The sequence below is a fragment of the Tinamus guttatus genome, unplaced genomic scaffold (assembly GCF_059628265.1).
Source record: "Tinamus guttatus ecotype Peru unplaced genomic scaffold, ASM5962826v1 Tinamus_guttatus_pri_ptg000676l, whole genome shotgun sequence".
NCBI classification, from domain to species: Eukaryota; Metazoa; Chordata; class Aves; order Tinamiformes; family Tinamidae; genus Tinamus; species Tinamus guttatus.
In genome coordinates this window covers 1558788-1578815 of record NW_028289210.1, presented here as the reverse complement: position 1 = coordinate 1578815, position 20028 = coordinate 1558788, and the positions used below count along the sequence as shown (strand labels likewise).

The 20028-nt window shown below is 40.6% G+C and overlaps 2 protein-coding genes across 2 annotated transcripts; one reads left to right on the top strand and one right to left on the bottom strand.

Annotated features, from left to right (window-relative positions):
- Positions 1 to 912: 912 nt before the first annotated feature.
- ATP6V1D (ATPase H+ transporting V1 subunit D) lies at positions 913 to 8371 on the bottom strand. Its single transcript, XM_088536592.1, has 9 exons — positions 8258 to 8371; positions 6437 to 6554; positions 5715 to 5794; positions 4814 to 4881; positions 4121 to 4165; positions 3532 to 3635; positions 3066 to 3132; positions 1843 to 1921; positions 913 to 1191 (listed from the first exon to the last, which is right to left on the bottom strand). Exons 1-9 carry the CDS (start codon positions 8296 to 8298, stop codon positions 1050 to 1052), a joined length of 744 nt encoding a protein of 247 aa, XP_088392718.1. The 5' UTR covers positions 8299 to 8371; the 3' UTR covers positions 913 to 1049.
- Positions 8372 to 9784: 1413 nt separating this feature from the next.
- On the top strand, positions 9785 to 17738 carry EIF2S1 (eukaryotic translation initiation factor 2 subunit alpha). Its single transcript, XM_010222834.2, has 7 exons — positions 9785 to 10048; positions 10733 to 10812; positions 11552 to 11703; positions 14296 to 14402; positions 16240 to 16337; positions 16959 to 17102; positions 17417 to 17738. The coding sequence occupies exons 1-7, from the start codon at positions 9808 to 9810 to the stop codon at positions 17540 to 17542; spliced, it is 948 nt and encodes a 315-aa protein (XP_010221136.1). The 5' UTR covers positions 9785 to 9807; the 3' UTR covers positions 17543 to 17738.
- The last annotated feature ends 2290 nt before the right edge of the window (positions 17739 to 20028 follow it).

Sequence of the window (20028 nt, the reverse complement as noted above, 5' to 3'; positions counted from 1 at the left end):
TATTCAGCTGTGGTGTCAAAAGAGGAAAGAGATGCTTCATGTGATAATTGAAAGACTGTGAAATGTGTTGCAGAAAGGTCCTCAGCCACTGTCATAGACTCCTCTTAATCAGCCCAGAACTGCAGCACAAATGGACTTGAAGTTTGATCCTGCTCTGCTTGCCTACATCCTTGTTGCAATGATGATTTCAGGATGGCTCAGCAGAGGTTCGTATGTGGCAGAGAAGCATCACTTCTGCTGGTCTCCTCTCCAGCAAGGTAAAATTTAAGTGAATGTGGATACAGCCTGTAAAGGGATGTCCAGAGCAGCATTTGTGCAGTTCCTAAGCTGGGGGCAGGGGAAGTAGCATTATTTTGAAATAAACACTACAATTTCAAAGCATTTAAGACCACCATCCTTTAGCAAGTTGGTCCAGATGCCAGACACTTAACACATGAAACTTTTACTTGTTTCTAGCACAGACAGTACACAAGTTGGCAAAACTTCTATTTAAAACCATAGGCGTTTTAGGCCAATGGTAACATCGTGCAACAGAAATCATGTAAGACTGTGGATTTCATCAATGGGTTAGAAAATGTAGTGGCTTATGCTCGCATTCGACTTCAGACTGTGGTGACATGTGCTTTAAGTAACTTTTAACATTAATCTTTCGGCAGCAAAAGCTTTGTGTGCATCTCCCTCCCCAAATAAAAGAACTACTGTTATAAGGAGAAGAATTAGAACGGAATCTGATTAGGGAAATCCAGAGCCCTCCTACAAAAGGAACAAGTGTGGACACTCATTCCCACCATGTAAGAAAACTTGAAGAATGCAAGAAGTCTCATGCTAGCCTCTACTAAAACGGCAATACAGGGCTTTCCTAGTAGTAAAGCACCTGCAGCCACATTCAGATTTCTAATCTCCCAGGAGAAATCCACAGTCAAGTCCACGCAGATTTATACAGTAACTGAGAAGCCACATAAACATCACTGAGGCAACATGTCCAGTTATAGTGCAATTGGACACTGTCTTCCGGGTACCCCACCTCCCTCTACAACACTTGTGCCGGGCTACTCAAAGAGGAGGTCTTCATCCTTCTCCTCCATTAAGAGGTTGGCAGGTTCACGTTCCCCACCAGCAGCTCTCCGCAGCTCCCGTTCTTTCTCAGATTTTTCTTTCAGCACCTTTTTCTTTTCCTGTATCTTCTTTAACCTGTGAACAGCACATGATTTATCAGTGAAAAAACTATGATGTTTTCATAAAACAGATTAGCATCAAAGATGCAGTACAAGGTGGAGAAGATAAAGCTGCTTGAAGCAGTTCCAAAGGAATTGAAGATCCTGTAACAAATTGTTCTTATGCCTAGCTGCTCCAACTGGGAAAACAAATCTAACTCTTTTAAAATCTAACTCTATTACATAAACTCTTTTTTTTTCATCCAAACTCCACATCTTGACCCTAAAAACTGAATTACGCTATTCTGCTTTTCCTGAATGATTAGGATGATTAGGATAAAGATGATTCTTTAATCAATGTGTCAGGTTTGAAATTTTCACTTCAGGAAGCCTGAAACACTTCCCTTTGTGGAAGAAATGTCCTTAAAGCACCTGCATGTGCTATGTCCCATCCTCTAGCCCCATGATAAAGACTACAAGGCACAATCAAGTAGAAGGGATCTGTTATTAAGTTTGAGAAAAGTAATTTCAGATCTCCAAGTGCCCAGCTCTGGGAATTCAATGCAGAGCAAGAACCAGATCATTTTTGACGGTGTTCACTGATGTATTTGGTGAGCATCCCTCTTAGCTCAAACTGTTCAGAATGTAATTAAGAAGAGACCATCTTTGTTTTGTTTTTGGTACTTGCCTGTAAAATTCCTCCCGTTCTCTTTCATCCAGTTCTGTGATGATGTAAGAAAGAGTACGCTCAATCCTGGGAATAATCACTAAAATATATATATAAAAATAAGGAACATGTTAAGCTGCTGTTACATTAGCCTGGAAATTGTTTAATACACTGCAGGGACTATTATTTAAAGTTTCTAATTTTAAAAAGTCATGATAGTTGAGCTGGACTTGAATGGAAACTACCTTTTTCCATCCCAATTGTCAGCAACTTCTGCTTAATATACAGTACTTTTACCCACTGCATTCTGCTCTAATTCATTTAAAAAAGCCTTCACATCCAGCTGGGATGAAAGAAATATTCACGTAAACCAGCCCAAGGGAAGATTAAACCAAGCTCTAGCACTGGAGCTGGGCACAGGTGAAGGCTACGTGCCAGAAACTGCCTTTTCAAATGGGAAAGCTGGTATAAACACCACCAAAGTTCGAAAGGCTGCAGAGGAAGTTTCTCCACTGTTAATTTTTTGAGTGATAATCACAGAAAAAGCCTGCAGGTTCAAAGGAGTAAGTCTACAGAAAACAGTATCAAAAAGGGCAGTTTAGAAGCTGTGTACATGCAAATATGATTAAATTCCAGCTGTCAACAAGTTGAGAAGGAACTTGAAATAATCAAAGCACCCTCATTACCACAGTGAAAGTAGCCACAACAGTATTGGGCATGGGCAGTACTTAAGAAATTTAAAGAAAAATTTGCAAACAGGAGCAGGAAGGATAAGGAATTTGGATCAAAGATACACATTCTCTGGTGTTTATCAGGATTGCTCTCTTTCCTATAACCTGAACTTAGCCAAGACTGTTTTCCAGATGCCTACTCTGCCATCCCATCCAAAAGCAAAAAGTCTGGGCTCTAGGCTGGACACCACAATTCAGTTTCAAAAGGTGCAACCCTAGGAAACGTTACAAAAATAGCCATTGGAATATTTTTACATGTAACATCCCTTATTTCTAGTCAATAGACTTGACAAGGTAAGTCAAAGATGCCTGGCAGACAGTCCAGAATACACATTTTTTAAGTCTTTATACTCAGTACAACTTCAGTCCTTTCTCATGTTTGCATACTCATTTATCTCTGTGCAAGGGGAAAGCAGTTAAAAGAGCAGCAGCTTTCAGGACTCTGTTCTCTGTGCCGTAAGGAGAGTCAAAACTACTACACTCAAAAATACTGCTAACAGAGCAAATACTCACCATGTTCAATTGCATTCACACGTCTGTTTGTTATTTTAATGGCTTCATCCAAAGTAACAAAGGATGTCTGATGGAAAGATATTCAATAATTAATACCTAACAAAAAACTCAGTGTTTTCATTGATACTACAAACAAAATGGGCAAAATTCTTGATGGGAGCGGAATTGTTTCTGCTAATGCCATTGCTCTTACTAATAACAGATTGCATCTGAATACTGCACATTGGCTGTTAAAAATCTACTATATCCAATACTAACCCACAAAGACTTTCTTCTTTTCATTCTTGACTAAATAAATCAGTGAAGCTCTAATATGATAGAAGGTCTGCAACTTTGTACTATGATAGACTAAAGGATTATAGTGCAGCTGAAGGCATTAGGCTGCAATCACTGATACTACTTTACTTCATTTATGAACTGCGAAACTAGAGATCCCTTCTCCCCATTTTTCTTTCTTCCCATCAACCTGTAAGGAGGCCAGCTCCACAAGCAGCTCCACAGCTTTGGCATAGTTCCTCTTCAGCTTGGCCAGCTGCTCTCCACCCCTAGCCAAACCAGTCAGCTCATAACCTGGAAAAAATATCCAACAAGAACTGTTGCTAATGCCATTATGGTGCTTCCTTACCAGCTTAAACACAGGATTTACAACCTACAGTGATACAACATGGACTGTTGTATCAGCGACTGATAAGGTAAAGTCTCTGCCCATTAATCTCTCTATATGGTGGTTTATGTAAAAATGTTGGATTTTTGCATGTCCACAATAAGATCTGTCAGTCCTAAAAAAACCTCCTACTTAACCTTAAAAAAAATCATGATCAAGACCAATCTTTCTCTAATTTGAAAAACACACTGATTTAACGAATTGAAATCCACTGCAGCCCCTAGTAACAAGTCCTTAAGTCACAGGAATATGGGTGAAGTATCACAGAGGAAAGACATAGTACTGCACCCACACTGTAAACTGACTTATCAGCAAGGCATAACTATTTTTCCATCAGCATAGAATAGTTATAAGCACCTATAAGATAAAAAATATTCATTTTTGTACTTACTGTCCCCTCCTTCCTGGTAATGCTCAAAAACTGGCAAGGTTACACCTAGCAAAGGCAAAAAAATAGTCAAGACACAGTGTGTTATTTATTTATTAAGTGTAATTCACCTTTCTCCCATTTGTGTCTAATGTATTACATGAGCTCAGAAGTTTTGTTTTCAAAGTCTTCACATATAGAATGGAAAGATTAAGTCATGCTGGTTCTACTATTTTTATGGAAATTCAGAACCATATCACTTCACATCACATTGAGATGTAGGCACATAAAAATATCAGGAGAGTAAATTCAATTTTACTGTGTTTCTGTTTAGCAATGTTTTCCCTATGCTTAGGAAATGCTTTAAGCATATGGTTTTAATTTATCTTTCTTGATTTTTTAAAAACACAATTCTTGCTATTTAATTTCCTGGTGTTATTTTTTAAATATTTAATTTACAGGCTTTTTTTAGTGCCCAAGAAAGAAAAAAAAGCACAACAGAATTTATGCTTTATTTGATCTAGATCAAATTTGAACTGCAGTTTACATGCCTCATAAAATGAAATGTGTGACTCAAGTCACACATTATAAGTGTTGCGACCATTAGATGAGTAAGAGATATGAAGAGGAGAGTGTGCTTGGAAACACTATGGAATATATCAGTCTACTCCCTCACATCCATCAAAAGTCAAAGCACCCATAGTCTGGAACAGTCACCTGCTACGTTGTCTTTTTTAGCTCTGATCTTGACTTGAGCTTTGTTCACATTTTGGATCACAGTGGTACTGTAAGAAAGAAAATGTTTATCTTAATTGGGAAGATTAAAGTGGTCCATTAATTCACATATACAAAGTGAAGTAGTATTGCCATAAAGATTTGGAGATAATTTCCAGCTCTGTTTTTGGAGCACAGCCTTCAAAGCTAACACAGATCATATGACATGAGTTTCCAAGAATGTTAAAAGCAGCAGAGTCTGTGAAGTGGTATTTTAGAAACATCTTTGACCAAGTATACAAAGCCTATCTGAAAAATTGCTAGTTATCTGACAAATTGCTTCAAAATATTTTAATAACAATAACTGTAATAAACCCGTAAGATCCTACTCCCAAGAACAGCAAAGGAATTGCAAGGTTAAAAGGCAAACCAAAGCTGAAACATGGAAGAGTTTGTGCATATTTGTTCTTTCAGAACACTAATAACTTTGTTTATTCACTAACTACCAAAATAGCAAACAAGTTTCTACAAAAATTTGCCTTGAAGGATTCTGGAGTATCTTAGTGTCTTCCCACAACAGGTCACTGTAGCAAACAAGATTTGTTTTCTCTCATTAGCACTAGTGAGACAAGAGGTCAGGATCCTGCGCATAAGTTCACAAAAAAGAAAAAATATAAATAGTCTTGATTATGCTATATACCTTTGTTTCCTTATATACTGGTTGCTTTTTGCAAATGGAATCTATCTTCTCAAATCAAAGATCTGTGTGCAATTTATGTGTAATTTCTGTTAGTCTTTCTGCTCTTTTTGAAGTGTATTTTTTCTTCCAAATGAGAGATCAGCAGTGTGTTGAACACCCTTCCCCATGTGTGGGGTTCCCACAGGTAAGCTCAGCAATGCTCACCTGAAATCTCCAGCTGTGAACTTTGCCTCAGCCAGGGAAAAGGCAGCTTCTCTCATCACCTCACCCATCAGCAACTTAGTCTGGAAAGAGGGAGAGGAAGGAGGAGGTAACAAATATAAGGCCTTTTGCTCCTTCTGCAGGATAAATGCTTTTAATTAAAAGCATCAAGAATATAATACAGAATTTAAGAAAGAAAAAATCCTATATCTCAAGCTAACTCTCAAACCAGAAATCCTTGATAACGGAAGAAATTCCATCTGGATGCAACTTCTAGTCTCTACCTCCTGGTGTTCCCAGTCATGTAGGAAATGTGTATGTGCAGTGTCCTCTCAAGCAACAGAGACAGTACCACAGAATGCATTAAATCCCCTCCTGCGCTGTCCACTCCTACTCCACCCTGACATAAAAAAATCTCCTGTGATGTAGAAGATGCATTAAGGAACTCTAGACATAAAAGAAAACAGAGACTAGCACTGGTTGGAAAGAGGTGAAGAATATTAAGTGTTATATAATTCCAGTACCATTACTGCCAGGAAAAGGTACTTCTGCTGACGTGTCCTCAGTAGCCTCATTTACAAAACACAGGTTATCCACAAAGTTGTCCTCTGTTCCATACTACCTTATGAAGTTATCAGGATGCTCCCATATCTTACAACTAACTGACGGATAACAGAACTTTTAAACAGAGTGAGCCCTATACAGGAAAATATTAGTTTACCTACCTCAATGATTTTCTTAAGGATCTGCCTGAATCGAAGTGTCAAAGCATCAGATTTTTTCTTCAAGAGGTTACGACCAGTTTGGGCTCCTTTCAAACGGGCTTTCATGACGGTCTGAGCCCTGTTAAGCACAGGAAGAAATAAAGAAGTCCCACATTGTCCAAAGGGATAAGGAAAAAGTGAAAACAATTTCAGACATGGACATGATTCAAACTATGAAGCAACTAAGAAAAATCAATATGCAGTAAGTCAGGGTGGGCAATTCAGGAAAGAATTCTAATTTTGCATTGAAAATGAAGGAAACATATCCTCCCCATCAATGACAATTACAAAGCTAATGTCTGTAAAGGTGAATATCATGAAAAAATGACAAGTTATTTTTCAGCTTTTTCATAATAGGAAATAAGAATTTTCCTTTTTCCTGATGACGACTACCCCTAACAAACCATTCTGGTGACTATTTGGGAAGTGAAGGATCCCTGCTTCCCTCTGCTGATGTGAAGTATGTTTGAGTATTTTTTTGATTTATGTTAACTAAATTGGCAGTAGTTATAGCACAAAAGCAGTTAAGTGTTAGTTTAAGCTACTGCTTTGTTCACACAGCTACTAAACACCAAGGACAACACTCAGGACAACTCTATGTAAGAAGTGGCCTGCACACTTCCTCTCTGACCTTGGAAAAAATTAATTAAGATTCTGCCTTTATTTCCCCCGCTTTACAGTGCATATTATGAGAATAACATCTACAAGATGCTTATAACTGGAAAAAGACGAGTCTTTTCTAAATGCTCAGGATAAAAAGAAGCAAGGTCAAGGAACAGGAAGGCAGTTTTGTTTTCCTAACAAACTGGCACCATCTCTGGGACAGCAGCACCTTGTGCCAACCTGTTCGCTCTGTTCACACCCGCCAGGGACTGGCTCAGTTTCACCCCGAGCCAGATCCCATGGGTCTGGTGAATGCATTAAACAAAGCCGTGTTTACTGTAAAGAAGACAGAGCAGTTTCTGAAAGTGATCATGGCCAGTGCTGGAGCGGTTCATAGGAACAAAACATTTCAAAAAGATATAAAGGAGAAAAAGGAACAATTATGAAAGTTCTGTTTTGCCAGTTAATAAATAGATGAATTCCAGAGATAAATGTGCTTTATTTCATTGCCCTAACTTAGTTCCTTAACAAAATATCAGCCACCTTATTGGTCTAACACCTCCTTTGAGAGAGAGGCCTGTAAGTTTTAAGCCGTTGCACATGACCAGCTCGCGACAGGGATGCACAAGCCTGCAAAGCCACAGCTCGGGCGCCAACCGCTTTTACATGAGACCTGAAACAGCTTTTGGGGCAAAGTCCTTCTACCCCGGGCAGCTCTGGAGAGAGGCAGAACAGCATTATTGCAATAGCCGTTTTAGCACAGTATCAATTTCAAGCGTTGCCGTTTGCTCGGGCGCTGGCTGCTTTCCATCTCGGGAGACATCTAACTTCATGACGAATGGTCTGCTGCAAGAACCTGGAAAATTACGACCGCCGCCGTCCGAGTTCCTCTATTTCCTTAACTCCTGCTGAGCCGCCCCCGCGCGCGGTGGTACCGCAGCGGCCTCCGCTATTTGGGGCAGAAGCCGCGCTCTGCCCTGCGGCCCTGTCCTTACGCGCGCACCGTTACAATTTGCCTCCTCGCATAAGGAGGCCCCGAGGGGCTCCTGGCACCGGTGACAGCCCCTGTGCCGAGAGAGGCCGCGCCGGAGGGCGGCCGGGAGCCCCGCCGGGCCCAGCCGTGACCGTTGGCGCGGCCGTTGGCGCCCACGCCGGGGGCGCACGACACGGGACACTCACATCCGCGAGGGGAAGATCTCGATGCGGTCCTTGCCCGACATGGTGGCGGTGGCGGTGCCGGGCGGGCGCCGCTCCTGCCGCCGCGCCGCGCGCTCACGTGACGCCGCAGCCGCCCGGCCCGGCCGGGAGACGCCCGGATGGCACCGCCCCGGGCCGCCCCCGGCACCGCCCCCGGGCCGCCCCGTCGGTCACGCGCGCGCCGGCGGGGCGGGACGGCGGCGTCTCGCGAGACAGAGCGCGGCGGGGCGGGGCGGGGCGGGGCGAGACGGCGGCGGCTGCGCGGGGCCGGTGCGAGGCGAGGCGGGAGCCGGGCGAGTGCGGCACGCGGCGGCGCCAACGGGCACCGGGACCCCCCTCACGGCGGCAGGTAACGGCGCCCCCAGCCCGCGACCCGGCGTGGGGTCCCTGAGGCCCCGGGAGTCGCTGCCTCCCCGCTGCGGCTGCCGGGCCGAGCCCTGCTCGTGGGCCGCGGGCTGAGGCCGAGCCCGGCCCGGGCCCGTCCGTGTGGAGCGCCTCGCGGAGCGGGGGTAACGCGCTGGGCCGGGTGCCGCGGGCCGCGAGGTGCGGCCACAGCCCGGCGGAGCTCGTGTGTCGGGTCGTGGTGGGGCGCGAGAGGGGCCGGCGGCGGCTTCCTGCGGAGAGGCAGCGATCAGTGCGCCGGCCTCCCCGCCGCTGCGAGCCTAGGGAGCGCCTTGCGTTATATATTTGTGTGCGTGTACATGTATATTACACGAATACATAAATAGATACATATATGAATTCTATTCATTTTTTTTTCTTCCTAAGTAGCTGTATGTTCGGTGGGAGTGAGTTTGTTTTGTTTTCCTTTTTTATATATATATATTCTGGAGATATTCAGTGCCCCTTTCATAGTGATATGGTTCATTCTGTCTGCTCTTCTGCTGTCTTTGCATCCTCTGAAAAGTGGCCCATGAAGCTATGAACCACTCTCTCTTTAGAGAATTAATCAAAAGATCTTGAGTTTAGAATATAGTTTTCTGGAGCATAGAGATAGATGGAGCCTCTTCCTTCTCAGGAGAAGCTTTACTGTGCTTGTCGTTTCCTCAGCACTTCATGTGCTGTCCTGTGATGCGCTTGGAGATACCCTTTTAGCACCGCAGACTTCTCTACTGTGTGCTTCTGCTGCTGGAATCTGGCTTACAGTTTGCATGGTGTTACAAACTCAGGTGGCTGAAGAGTGCGGTACCTCCCTTCCACCACATGAAGTCTCTCCTGTATTCTGCAATATGCATCATATGGCAGTCAAGTGGCTAATAACTAGGTAGCAAGTTCTTTTTGCTTTAATTCAAAACATGATCATCTTAGCCAGACCAGTGGTAATATTAAAATACCAAAACTAATTTATCTCAGTGCTTATGAAAACCTAATTCTAAAAGAGCTCTCCTAAAGTAATGTTGCACTTTCTTGTTCCAAAGAGTTTGTTCTTTTCTATTGTTACCAGTCCTTGCTGCATTTTAGTACATTTTGGGATAAATTAGTGGTGTACCATGAAATAAGTCACTTTTGTTTCTTTCTGCACAACTTACAGAATGCCTGGACTAAGCTGTAGATTCTACCAACACAAATTTCCAGAGGTGGAAGATGTAGTGATGGTCAATGTTCGGTCCATTGCGGAAATGGGAGCTTATGTCAGCCTGCTGGAATACAACAACATCGAAGGCATGATCCTCCTTAGTGAGCTCTCCAGGAGACGTATCCGTTCCATAAACAAACTCATCCGCATCGGAAGGAACGAATGTGTCGTGGTCATAAGAGTTGACAAAGAGAAAGGTATTCTGGGCTATTATGAGCAATACCAAGCTTGAAGTCATAAGTAGAAATGCATATGAGCTGGGCAGCTAGGTATTCTTTTGTTTTCACTTGGGGTTTTTAGTTTAGGGCATCCAAACAAAATAGAGCATAATCTTACCATCTACTTTTGAGCATTCTTCTGCATATTCTTTGAAATTTAGGTTAATGAAGGCCAGTCACCCTAGTGTGAAGTGAGATTTTTTTTCTTTTGATTTCATTGTAGCTTCCCTGAATCTTGTGAGAAGACTGACTCCTATCTGAGATAGTGGGGAAAAAAAAATTCTAAATAATGAACATTTGGAGCTCTCAGTGCATTCTGTGCCCTAAGGCTTCAACCCTGACTATAAAATGTATGGTAGTTATGTGATGATTGTATGATATGCATACTGTAGAAGGCTAAAATTTGAGATTTATAATAAAGCCTTAAATTTGTTTCTTGTCTTCTGGGTATTTGAATCTTTGGTTTTAAAGTTTCTTCATATATCTTTTATATATAGAACCTGTCTTTTTTTTAGAAAAGTTCAGTGACATATTTAAAATCTATATCCCCGTTCTTTTATGCTTTTTGTCTTGAAGCAACTTTTAGATATGTTTTTTTGTTATTTTGAGAGTAAAGTTTGCATAATCCTAATGCTTTCAAAATATTTTTTTTTCTTCTGATAGGTTATATTGACTTGTCAAAAAGAAGAGTTTCTCCAGAGGAAGCAATCAAATGTGAAGACAAATTCACAAAATCAAAGACTGTGAGTTGTTTTGTGATCTTAAGACCTTGTGGTTTTTCTCAGCTGGTTTCTTAAACAACAAAAATGCACAGGCATGAGTTAATGAGAACATACATTGTTTTCCTTACCATATGTGCTCTAATATTCCTTTACCCATGCATGTACACAATCAGTTCATCTGTCCATGAATGCTCTGGTAAACTGCTGCTGGATTCGTGGATGGACAAGTGGTTGACTGAAAACTTAGGATGTAAAGGGTGATATTTTAATGATCAGAGATGCAAATACAGGTGCTGGTTTAGGATGCTATGGACAACCATCATTGAAAAAAGAACTTGCATTTGGTGTGCAAGTTTTGTGCTACTTAAAGAAATATTTGCCATTGAGTATTACTTTTTTATATAACTTTTTTCTTCCTATACAATAAAATACTGTATTTAACAGTTCATTATAATTTTCTGCTTTATAATGTACAGTAAAGGTTCCAGTGCTATGTTTGATGCACTGTAAACCCCTAGAGCTTGGTATGTAATTTATTGCTGAGTATAGAGGAAGATTTGTATTGCAACATCCTACAAAAACATCCCTTTTTTCACTTATTTTTGTTTATTTGGATCAACAATTTTGCTTTCGGACTTTAATCTGAAGGACTCAATTATGTGTGGCATAAGCTCATAGTAAGAGTTAGTTGTTATTTGAGTTGGAATAAGACGTTCTCATTTCTCCTTATTTATTTATTTTTGATCTGTTCATGTTCAAGGTTTACAGCATTCTTCGCCATGTTGCTGAAGTCTTGGAATACACTAAGGACGAGCAGCTTGAGAGTCTGTTCCAGAGAACTGCCTGGGTATTCGATGACAAGTACAAAAGACCAGGATATGGTGCTTATGATGCATTCAAGCACGCAGTCTCGTAAGGACACTTTTTTACTTCTAGGAATTTACTTTGTCATTGTAGAGAAGTACTTCCTATGCCAGATCCCTTACAGTGTTCACTTCTTCAAAGTCAGTATGTAGCGTGTGCTGATGGAGTGAGCTTAGTCAGCTTGTATTTCATCCCTCCATTTGCTTATTGTAGGGTTCTCTGACTATTCAAGTGGCATTCCTCAGAAAAGAAGAGGTACTGACCTTGGTTTCTGTGTCAGAATTCGCCTGTTCTTAGTCTCAAGCAGATATTTTCATGCTTATCTAGCTCTGTGCCTGAAGATATTTCTACCCACAGCTAACTGCCATTCTTCCTCTCCTACAAGCTGTATTTTTCTTTTCTAAAGACTATCACAAGTTGGCTTGTAACTTCTCAAACCAACACTTCCAAACTTGAAAAACAGAGTGGAATTATTAATCTAATAATGGAATTGTGAACAGAAAGACTTGGAAACTGTGACAGGAGGAAGCATGCACTGATACGAATTGCCTCTTAACTGTTTATGAAGTCCAGTATTTTGGTTTGCTTTCTGAATTATTAAGCCATTTGCTTTCCTGCTAAAGTTTCGCAAAAAGCTAAATTGGCAATCCAAAAATAGATTTCTCAAATCTTTCTAATTTTTCACTTTTCTATTATGTAAACCCATAGGAGATTAACTTCATTCTAACACTAGGTGGCAATGATAGGATTTTCACAGAATCACAGAATGCTTAAGGTTGGAAGGGACCTCTAGAGATCATCTAGTCCAACCACCCTGCTCCAGCAGGGACACCTGGAGCATGTGGCACAGGGTGGCATCCAGGTGGGTTTTGAAGATCTGAAGATTTTAATACCAGTCTTCTAAAATCATTTCTGTTTTGAGGAGAGAAATAACTTAATCCTGAGTTCTCTTCCACAGAAGACAACTTCCCTTCTAATGAAAGTAAATTTACTGATAAAGGACTAATCTGGGCATGCTGCTGTGGAAAGGACTGCAGATCATTCTCTAACTGATAAATATTTAGTTAAACAACTGAATACTAAAGGACCAAAGGCTGTACTTATACAGCCTTTTAATCTTCAGAAGAAGTACTGAACACACAATCCATGCATTCCTCAATTTGCTCTTCAGATTGGAGCATAAAATTTTGAGGTTGGCTGTTTTAAAAATACATTCCATCAGTAATACTTTATATTTCTGGCAATGGACAGCACTTTTATTTATCCCCTTTGTGCTGTTGTGTTAAGCTGCCAAGAGAGAGCAGGACTGTGCCTTCATAAGGTCCCTGAAGTACCGGCTGAAAACATGTCATGTCTGCTGATAACTATGAATTTTACTTGCTGTTTCTTTTCTTACTACTGAGGCTTAATGTTTTGGGGATTCAAACAGCAGGATCATATGGCGAAATTTTTAAATATATTTACACTCTACTAAATAAAAAAATAACAGTATTTACTTGTTGAATGTGCAGCGTAAAGTTTTAATTGGAGGACTTGACTGAATAAATGAAGAAACAGAATTTTCCTGTCCAGTAAATAAAACATCTCTGCCATATAAGGTCATATTTTTCAGTGTATATACACATCATATTTTTGGATTCTGTTTGGCTATCCCTTATGTATATTCAGTATGTAAAATTGCAAAAGATGGTGTTTTATTAGTAGCAAAGACCAGTCTCTAAAAGTGCCTCTGTTTTTTGGGGCATCTTGGCTTTTGTTTAACTGCCAGCAGTAGCATACATGGTTTGGTGTCATGTTGCAGAGAACTATAAATCCTGTCTTTGAAAAATGTAATCAGGACCTTTCTTCTGTCAGGCAACACAGTTTGAACATTCAGAAACTTTTGTTGGGGCAAAACTGAATATCAGCTACGAGGCTAACAGGGAAAACTTTTGTGAGGTGCTTTTTGGTCATGCTCTTTGTTTCAGGGGTATTTTTGGATAAAAGTAATGCACACAATTTTATTTTAGAACAAGAACTGCTGCTTTCAAATGATTAAGCAGTAGAGGAAATTGCCTCTGTGATCTCTGAATTTGAAGCTGGTAGCTTGTGATCTGGAAAACTTACATCATTTAGCCAGGATTAACCAGCTGGTGCATGTCTGTCTGTGGTTCCGTTACTGTTAAAAAGGAGTAAAGAATAACATGGAATGAACATAGGTTATTTTATAGAAGGACAAAATTCACGCCTTTGATTAAAATGCTAAAGTAATTCAGAAACGTCAGATTCATCGTGGACTTGTTTTCATGCAGTATGTGCTTATCTTCACTTTGGGTGAAATACCAAAGAACTAGTTATGTTTCTCACTCTGCCTATAATTTGCATAGGGGGCTGGATAGAGGTTATACTTTTTTTTAATCATTTAAACTGTTCATTCAAGGAACAGACTGCATGAATGGTTTGCTTTGCTGATAAATGCTTCAATGGAAAAAGGTTTTGCAAATAGAGGCCTTTCATTTCTTCCATTCTTTAAATGGACTCTTAACCAGTATCTCTGATTTATTTGCCAGGATTATGCATAAGAATAATAAAATGTTATCACAAGGTGATATTGCTACTCCGATTTGTACAACTTCTGTAACATTACTTTGTTTGGTTCAGAGACCCTGCAATCCTGGATAGTCTAGATCTGACAGAAGAAGAGAGGCGTGTGTTGATTGACAATATTAACAGACGTCTGACACCACAAGCTGTCAAAATCCGAGCTGGTGAGTTCATTTTGGATGTTCGTTTAACAGGTGTTGGCATGAATGTCAAGTTAGTTACTGTATCTTGTAAGCTATAAATTCACCTAAACCTTGCAGCCAGTGGTGTTTGTATTAGCACAAAACTGCTCTTCCAGAAGACATCATAATCAAGAAAATGCTTGCCAAATGCTTGTATGGTTCCTGTCAAATATTCCAGGGCGTTCTGTTTGGCTCTCCTCCCCCTCCCCTACCAATTGCAGATTCTTTGGGATACAAAGTAGTTGTCATAATACATGATGTAGTCTTGATACCAAGCAATTTAAATATTTCATAGTATTTACTGAATCCAAAACATTCTTTAACCTTTTTGCATTGTTGAATGCAAAGTATTGAATTCTGTGGTTCCCTGACAGGATGACTGGTCTTCATTGGCATGACTAGGAGTATAAAAACATCAGTGGGTGAAAACAGTTCTGAGTTTGGGTTCTGGGTATATTCCCAGTGGTTGACTGCAAAGCATCCAACAAGATATATTATCTTAAGCCCAGCACCTCACTAATGTGCTCATACAGTTTGAGCTGTTTTGTCTCTTGCTAGCACAGTGTGGGCAGAGAAAGTGTGCGTCTGTCTGCACTGCTTATGAAGATGTACTTGGAAAATGTTAAGTGTGGTCTAGCAGCCACATAACTGAACAGGCTTAAAAGCACACTGGCCATCAACCAGATCAGGATAGCAGAGCTGTGTTTGTGCCTGGAGTAAGAAACTGCCCCGTCTCTGCTAGTGTATTTTGATGAGCATTAGCACTTAATTCTGTGGAAAGGAGGGAAAAAAAAAGAGAATCTATAACCATGTGACAGGGAAATGAAGAAAAGAATGCAAAAAGTAAGGTAATTAAAAGTGCTTCTGTCTATTATTGCAGTAATAGGCCCCATATTGATTAAAATAGATTTCAAATATGGAAGTACAATTTGACAGCCACAGAGCCTGACCTTGCTAAAATAAATATCATCTGATTAGTTTTGAAAATAAAATTACTTGAAGAATATATTCTTCTATTTAGTATATCTTGCCTGTTTGATTCAAATTCTCTAAGCCGCTTTTAATTTTGTCTGCAGAGGAGATGGGGACACTTTCAGTTGGCTAATAGCCTCATCACGAGGCTGATGAGATTCGTTCTTTTCTGTGAATTTACCTGTGATAGCTGAGAATTAGAAGGTTATTGTGAGTCACTTGGAGTGAGACTAATCCTTATGTGTATATTAAACCTTTGCAGTATTGCTACATAGTCAAACAAACCTTCCTTTTGACTAATCAGGAAATAACAGGCACAGCCAACACCATGAGTGTGTGACTTCGGTTTCAAAAACTTATAAAAATATAGATTAATTATTTGAAGTATGTAATAATAAAATTTAATCTCAATCTCTCCCACAGAGAATTGCTCCTAACATGATGCCTCTGATATGTTTTGATAGAATTCCTTGTTTTTTGTGGTTGCACACTTTCCAAAATTTAGCTTTTCTGAATAATTCTTTCATCTTATTTTCATTTTACTGCTTTTATATCTTCTCTCTATAAAATACAACTTTATTCCTCTTGGATTTATTGGGGAATGTGAAAGGCAGAGTGCATAAGGGTGTATTATTTCATGTTCTGTATTTTTAAAGCATAGTGTAAAATATTATTCATCTAGAGAATTTATTAAGGCTATTAAGATTATCAAGTTACTAATTTTGTAGATGGAGATACTTCTGCAGTTCTGGAATGTGCTAAAGCTTCACTAAAAAGCTTTCACGTTTATGCAACCTTTGATAGCTTTATACCTGTGAGTTTTGTTATTTGTATTTGTCTGTCTTAGACATTGAGGTTGCCTGTTACGGCTATGAAGGCATCGATGCAGTGAAAGAAGCTTTGAGAGCAGGCTTGAACTGTTCCACGGAGAACATGCCCATTAAAGTAAGTGTCCATCTTCATAGTAAAACCACAAGCAAAGTTGTCTGCTTCCCCCAGTTGCTATTAACCTGCAATTGCAACTGCTGCAGTCAGGTGGCTGAAGCCAGGAAGTTGTTCACACGTTTCTTGTCTCTTCTATATGACACGCGTGTAACACGTCACTTCCGCCACGTAATGGCAGTTGGTACTATGACTCACCTCTGGCTTCCCAAGTTCAAGAAGTTGTGTTTATTCTAAGTTGTCTTAGAAAAACACATACTGCTTATCACAGTCATAATTATATTTGCAAAATTATGTGATGAGGCACTTTACTGATCTGCAAGGTATTTCCTGCACTTCACATTATATATAAATCTGTTATATTCTACACATATTTTTCTAAATAAATATGCTATATAAAAATAACTCTTTTCAATGTGAGAAATTTGTTGGGCTGTCAGAAACTGTTATTTTAATCCATTTATGCTTCTGGAAAGGTTTTTATAACGGCAATATGTTCTTCTGGATTATAAATTCAGAACAATGTTGCTCACTTTTGGGCTTTTTGGTTTTGTGGGGTTTTTTGTTTTGTTGTTGTTACTGAGTTTACTTTTTTGCTTCTTATTCCTGCATACAATGTGATAGATTAATCTGATAGCTCCTCCTCGTTATGTGATGACCACTACAACGCTGGAGAGAACCGAAGGGCTCTCTGTTCTGAATCAAGCCATGGCCGTCATTAAAGAAAAAATCGAGGAGAAGAGAGGTGTCTTCACTGTGCAGATGGAAGTAAGAACACATTGCATTCTGAAGCATGTCTGTGTCCCCTCTTTCTCCCCCCTTCTGCCAATAGTTTTAGAATAGAGCAAGATGAGTAGTGCTAGAAAGCATTTTAGCAAAACAATATTATGAAACTAAATAAACTGGAACTTCTCCTTTGGTAAACAAATGGCCAAACTTTCTAATTTTTCTGTTTCTATTGCATGACTTTATTTAACTTCTTGCTCTTTATGTAGAATCAGAGAAACCAACTTTTTTTTTCCTTCTTTCAACCTAAAAAAAATAATGTTTGCTGATGACTTTTTTTGTTGTTTTTTCCACAGCCAAAGGTGGTTACTGACACAGATGAGACTGAGCTTGCAAGGCAGCTGGAAAGACTGGAAAGGGAAAATGCTGAAGTAGATGGGGATGATGATGCTGAGGAAATGGAAGCCAAAACTGAAGACTAAATTTTGTGGAATACTTAGAAGAGAGAGAGCATATGAAAAATTAGACATCCCACTGCAAGCACCCTGGACCAAATGTTTCCAGTATTGAAAACTTCAAAAGCAAATATATCAAGTATTTTACTGTTATAAAACAAGAACAATATATGAAATTCTCTCCTAAACAACATTTGCTCTCATGCAGCAACTTACGCAAATTGAGTCAAAGGAAGGTGCTAGGCTGCATTCAAGACTCAAGCCTCAAGGCCAGAGAGGGGCTACAGACCCAAACTTACCACTTCCATTTGTAACAATTCCAAATTTAATACTACAGCTCAGTGCATCTGTGAGATCTGTGAGTGCATTTCTAGATCACAAAAAACAGGCAAGGTGAACAGTTATATACAGAATGTATTCAAGCAAATATTCAATAAATTTCTGGGCTATATAACTCTTTTTCTTTCTTGTTACATGAAATAGTATCATTCTAAAACCTGACAGAGCATGATTAGTGCATGATTGGCCTTTAAAATGGAAAATACCTGAATGTGTCATCACAAAATATACAAACAAATCTTTTATTCTTTCTCAAGTTACTATCTTAGAAGTTATGAGCAACAGCCTTGTCATGATGTGAAATTTTATCTCTACCAGATGCTTGCTGCTGATAATTTCACTGCTGCTAATTTCAGTTTTCCATTTATCAGCTCTTTTGAACAATTATATTCCACATTTGCCCATTCCTCAAAATAATTAATTCAACACATATGTGGTACTCTGACAAAGAGAAAGGGGTGTAAAAATTGAAGTTTCCCATGCCCTCTACACCAGAATCGCATAGCAAAGCAATGTCTTGAAGAGGAGCGACTCCCGCCCTTTAAGTGAAGGGTGTAGCCAAGCTGTTGTGGCTGGAGTCTTCTCTCAGAGTTAGTGGGTTAGTAGGTGACTGTCATTTCTATCAGTAACTTAGGCAAAAGGTGCTAAGCTTGTTCAGTAACTACAGGAACTCTTCTAGCTTGAGCCTCATCCACTGCTATGCGCTGTTGTGTGTCAGTTCTGAGTGTCTGGAAAAAATGACGGAGGAGGTGAGGCTGGTAATGAAGCAGCTTAAGGTAAATGCATTTTAATCACTCGGCAGCCTGGCAGATGAACATCCTTCTGTTTCCTGGGCAAATTCTTACCAAGAAGAAGAAACCACTGGGTATTCCTTATGTAGGAGGAGAGGGGAAGAAGGAAGGAGCTTCAAGGTGGCTTCTTTGAGGCTTCTTAGCTAGCTAAATCCTGAAGTTAGTGCCGAATCTGTGAAACCTGTGCTGGGCCTTGGTGTGCTGCAGTGGCTGTCAGGTCAGTGGCTGACGTAGTGTTGCTTAAAACTCTTCAGAATTTTGTGTTTTGAGGATTCCTTTTATCTCAATAGATCTATTTTGAATGTTTGGACAAGTGTTTAGCCCCATGCTTAAAACAAGTGTTGGGATGGGTAAGCGGTCCTGTGACTATCTCTGTAGAGGCAGAGGTTACTGTAGGTCCAGTAACTACCTCTGTGGGAGGGAGTGGATTCCTGCTCTTCGTTAGCAACTTAACCATTCACTAACTTGCAGTTGCAAGGCTAACAGCTCCGCTCATACTTGTGTAGTCAACTAAAGGGAAAACTGCAGGCAGTTCTGTGGACAGAGCTTGGCTTGGAGTCTCCTCCTTTGGAGATCTTCAAAACCTACCTGGATACCACCCTGTGCCACATGCTCTAGGTGTCCCTGCTTGAGCAGGAGGTTGGACTAGATGATCTCTAGAGGTCCCCTCCAACCTCACCCATTCTGTGATAAATCAATTAAATTCCATATCCCGGACTAATTTGCTAAGATTAACAGCTTGAAAACAGTTTAACTTTCCAGAGCTCCCCAGATCTCAGTGTGTTTAGGAGTGCATCATTCTTCAGAGGAGACCCCTCAAGGCCGGAACCTGCCTTCCCAGCATGTGCACTAGTCCCACAGCCCCGATCTGCCAACCCGCTGTCCCCACATGCTCTGTCAGAATGAGATCTTCATGTGCTTCCTCCCCAGGGGCAATAACCATAGGGACAATTTGTTAGCCTTGAATGACCTCTGCAGAATGAGAAAGGAGGAGGAATGTGTGTGTGGTGTGTGTGTGTGTGTGTGTGCGCGTGCACACAGTATATCTGTTGAAAGCATGGAAGAAATAAAATGATTCCAGACTTAAAAAAAGTAGTCAATAGAGAAGCAATCCTATTCCTGGGCTGTTTCTTTAATAAACCTCATTTCTTAGGCAACTTTTGTAGAGTGAGGTCCCCTTCTGCCTCGCTGCTCAGCAGCAGTTTGACAGCGCAGTTCTTCCCCGCTCGCGGCAGCTTTGCCGAGGCGCATCTCGAGGTTGTGGGTGGTCTGCACGTTGGAGAGCGAGAGCGCGCTCCGGTCCTCCGCAGGGACGCGTTCTTGTGCAAGTCTGAGATCACTGCCTGAGCGAGAGCCCCTGCAAGCTTCTGCGTGTCCTCACTA

Bases quoted from the DNA above. Each gene is read 5' to 3' on its own strand.
- ATP6V1D (XM_088536592.1), bottom strand. From the start codon at position 8,298: ATGTCGGGCAAGGACCGCATCGAGATCTTCCCCTCGCGGAT. The intron at 3,133-3,531 runs GTTGATGGGAAG...TCTTTCCATCAG, and splicing joins TGGAGCTGGCCTCCTTACAG to ACATCCTTTGTTACTTTGGA. The intron at 1,192-1,842 runs GCAAGTACCAAA...TGCTGTTCACAG, and splicing joins GAACGGGAGGAATTTTACAG to GTTAAAGAAGATACAGGAAA.
- EIF2S1 (XM_010222834.2), top strand. From the start codon at position 9,808: ATGCCTGGACTAAGCTGTAGATTCTACCAACACAAATTTCCAGAGGTG. The intron at 11,704-14,295 runs GTAAGGACACTT...TGTTTGGTTCAG, and splicing joins GCATTCAAGCACGCAGTCTC to AGACCCTGCAATCCTGGATA. The intron at 17,103-17,416 runs GTAAGAACACAT...TTTTTTCCACAG, and splicing joins TCTTCACTGTGCAGATGGAA to CCAAAGGTGGTTACTGACAC.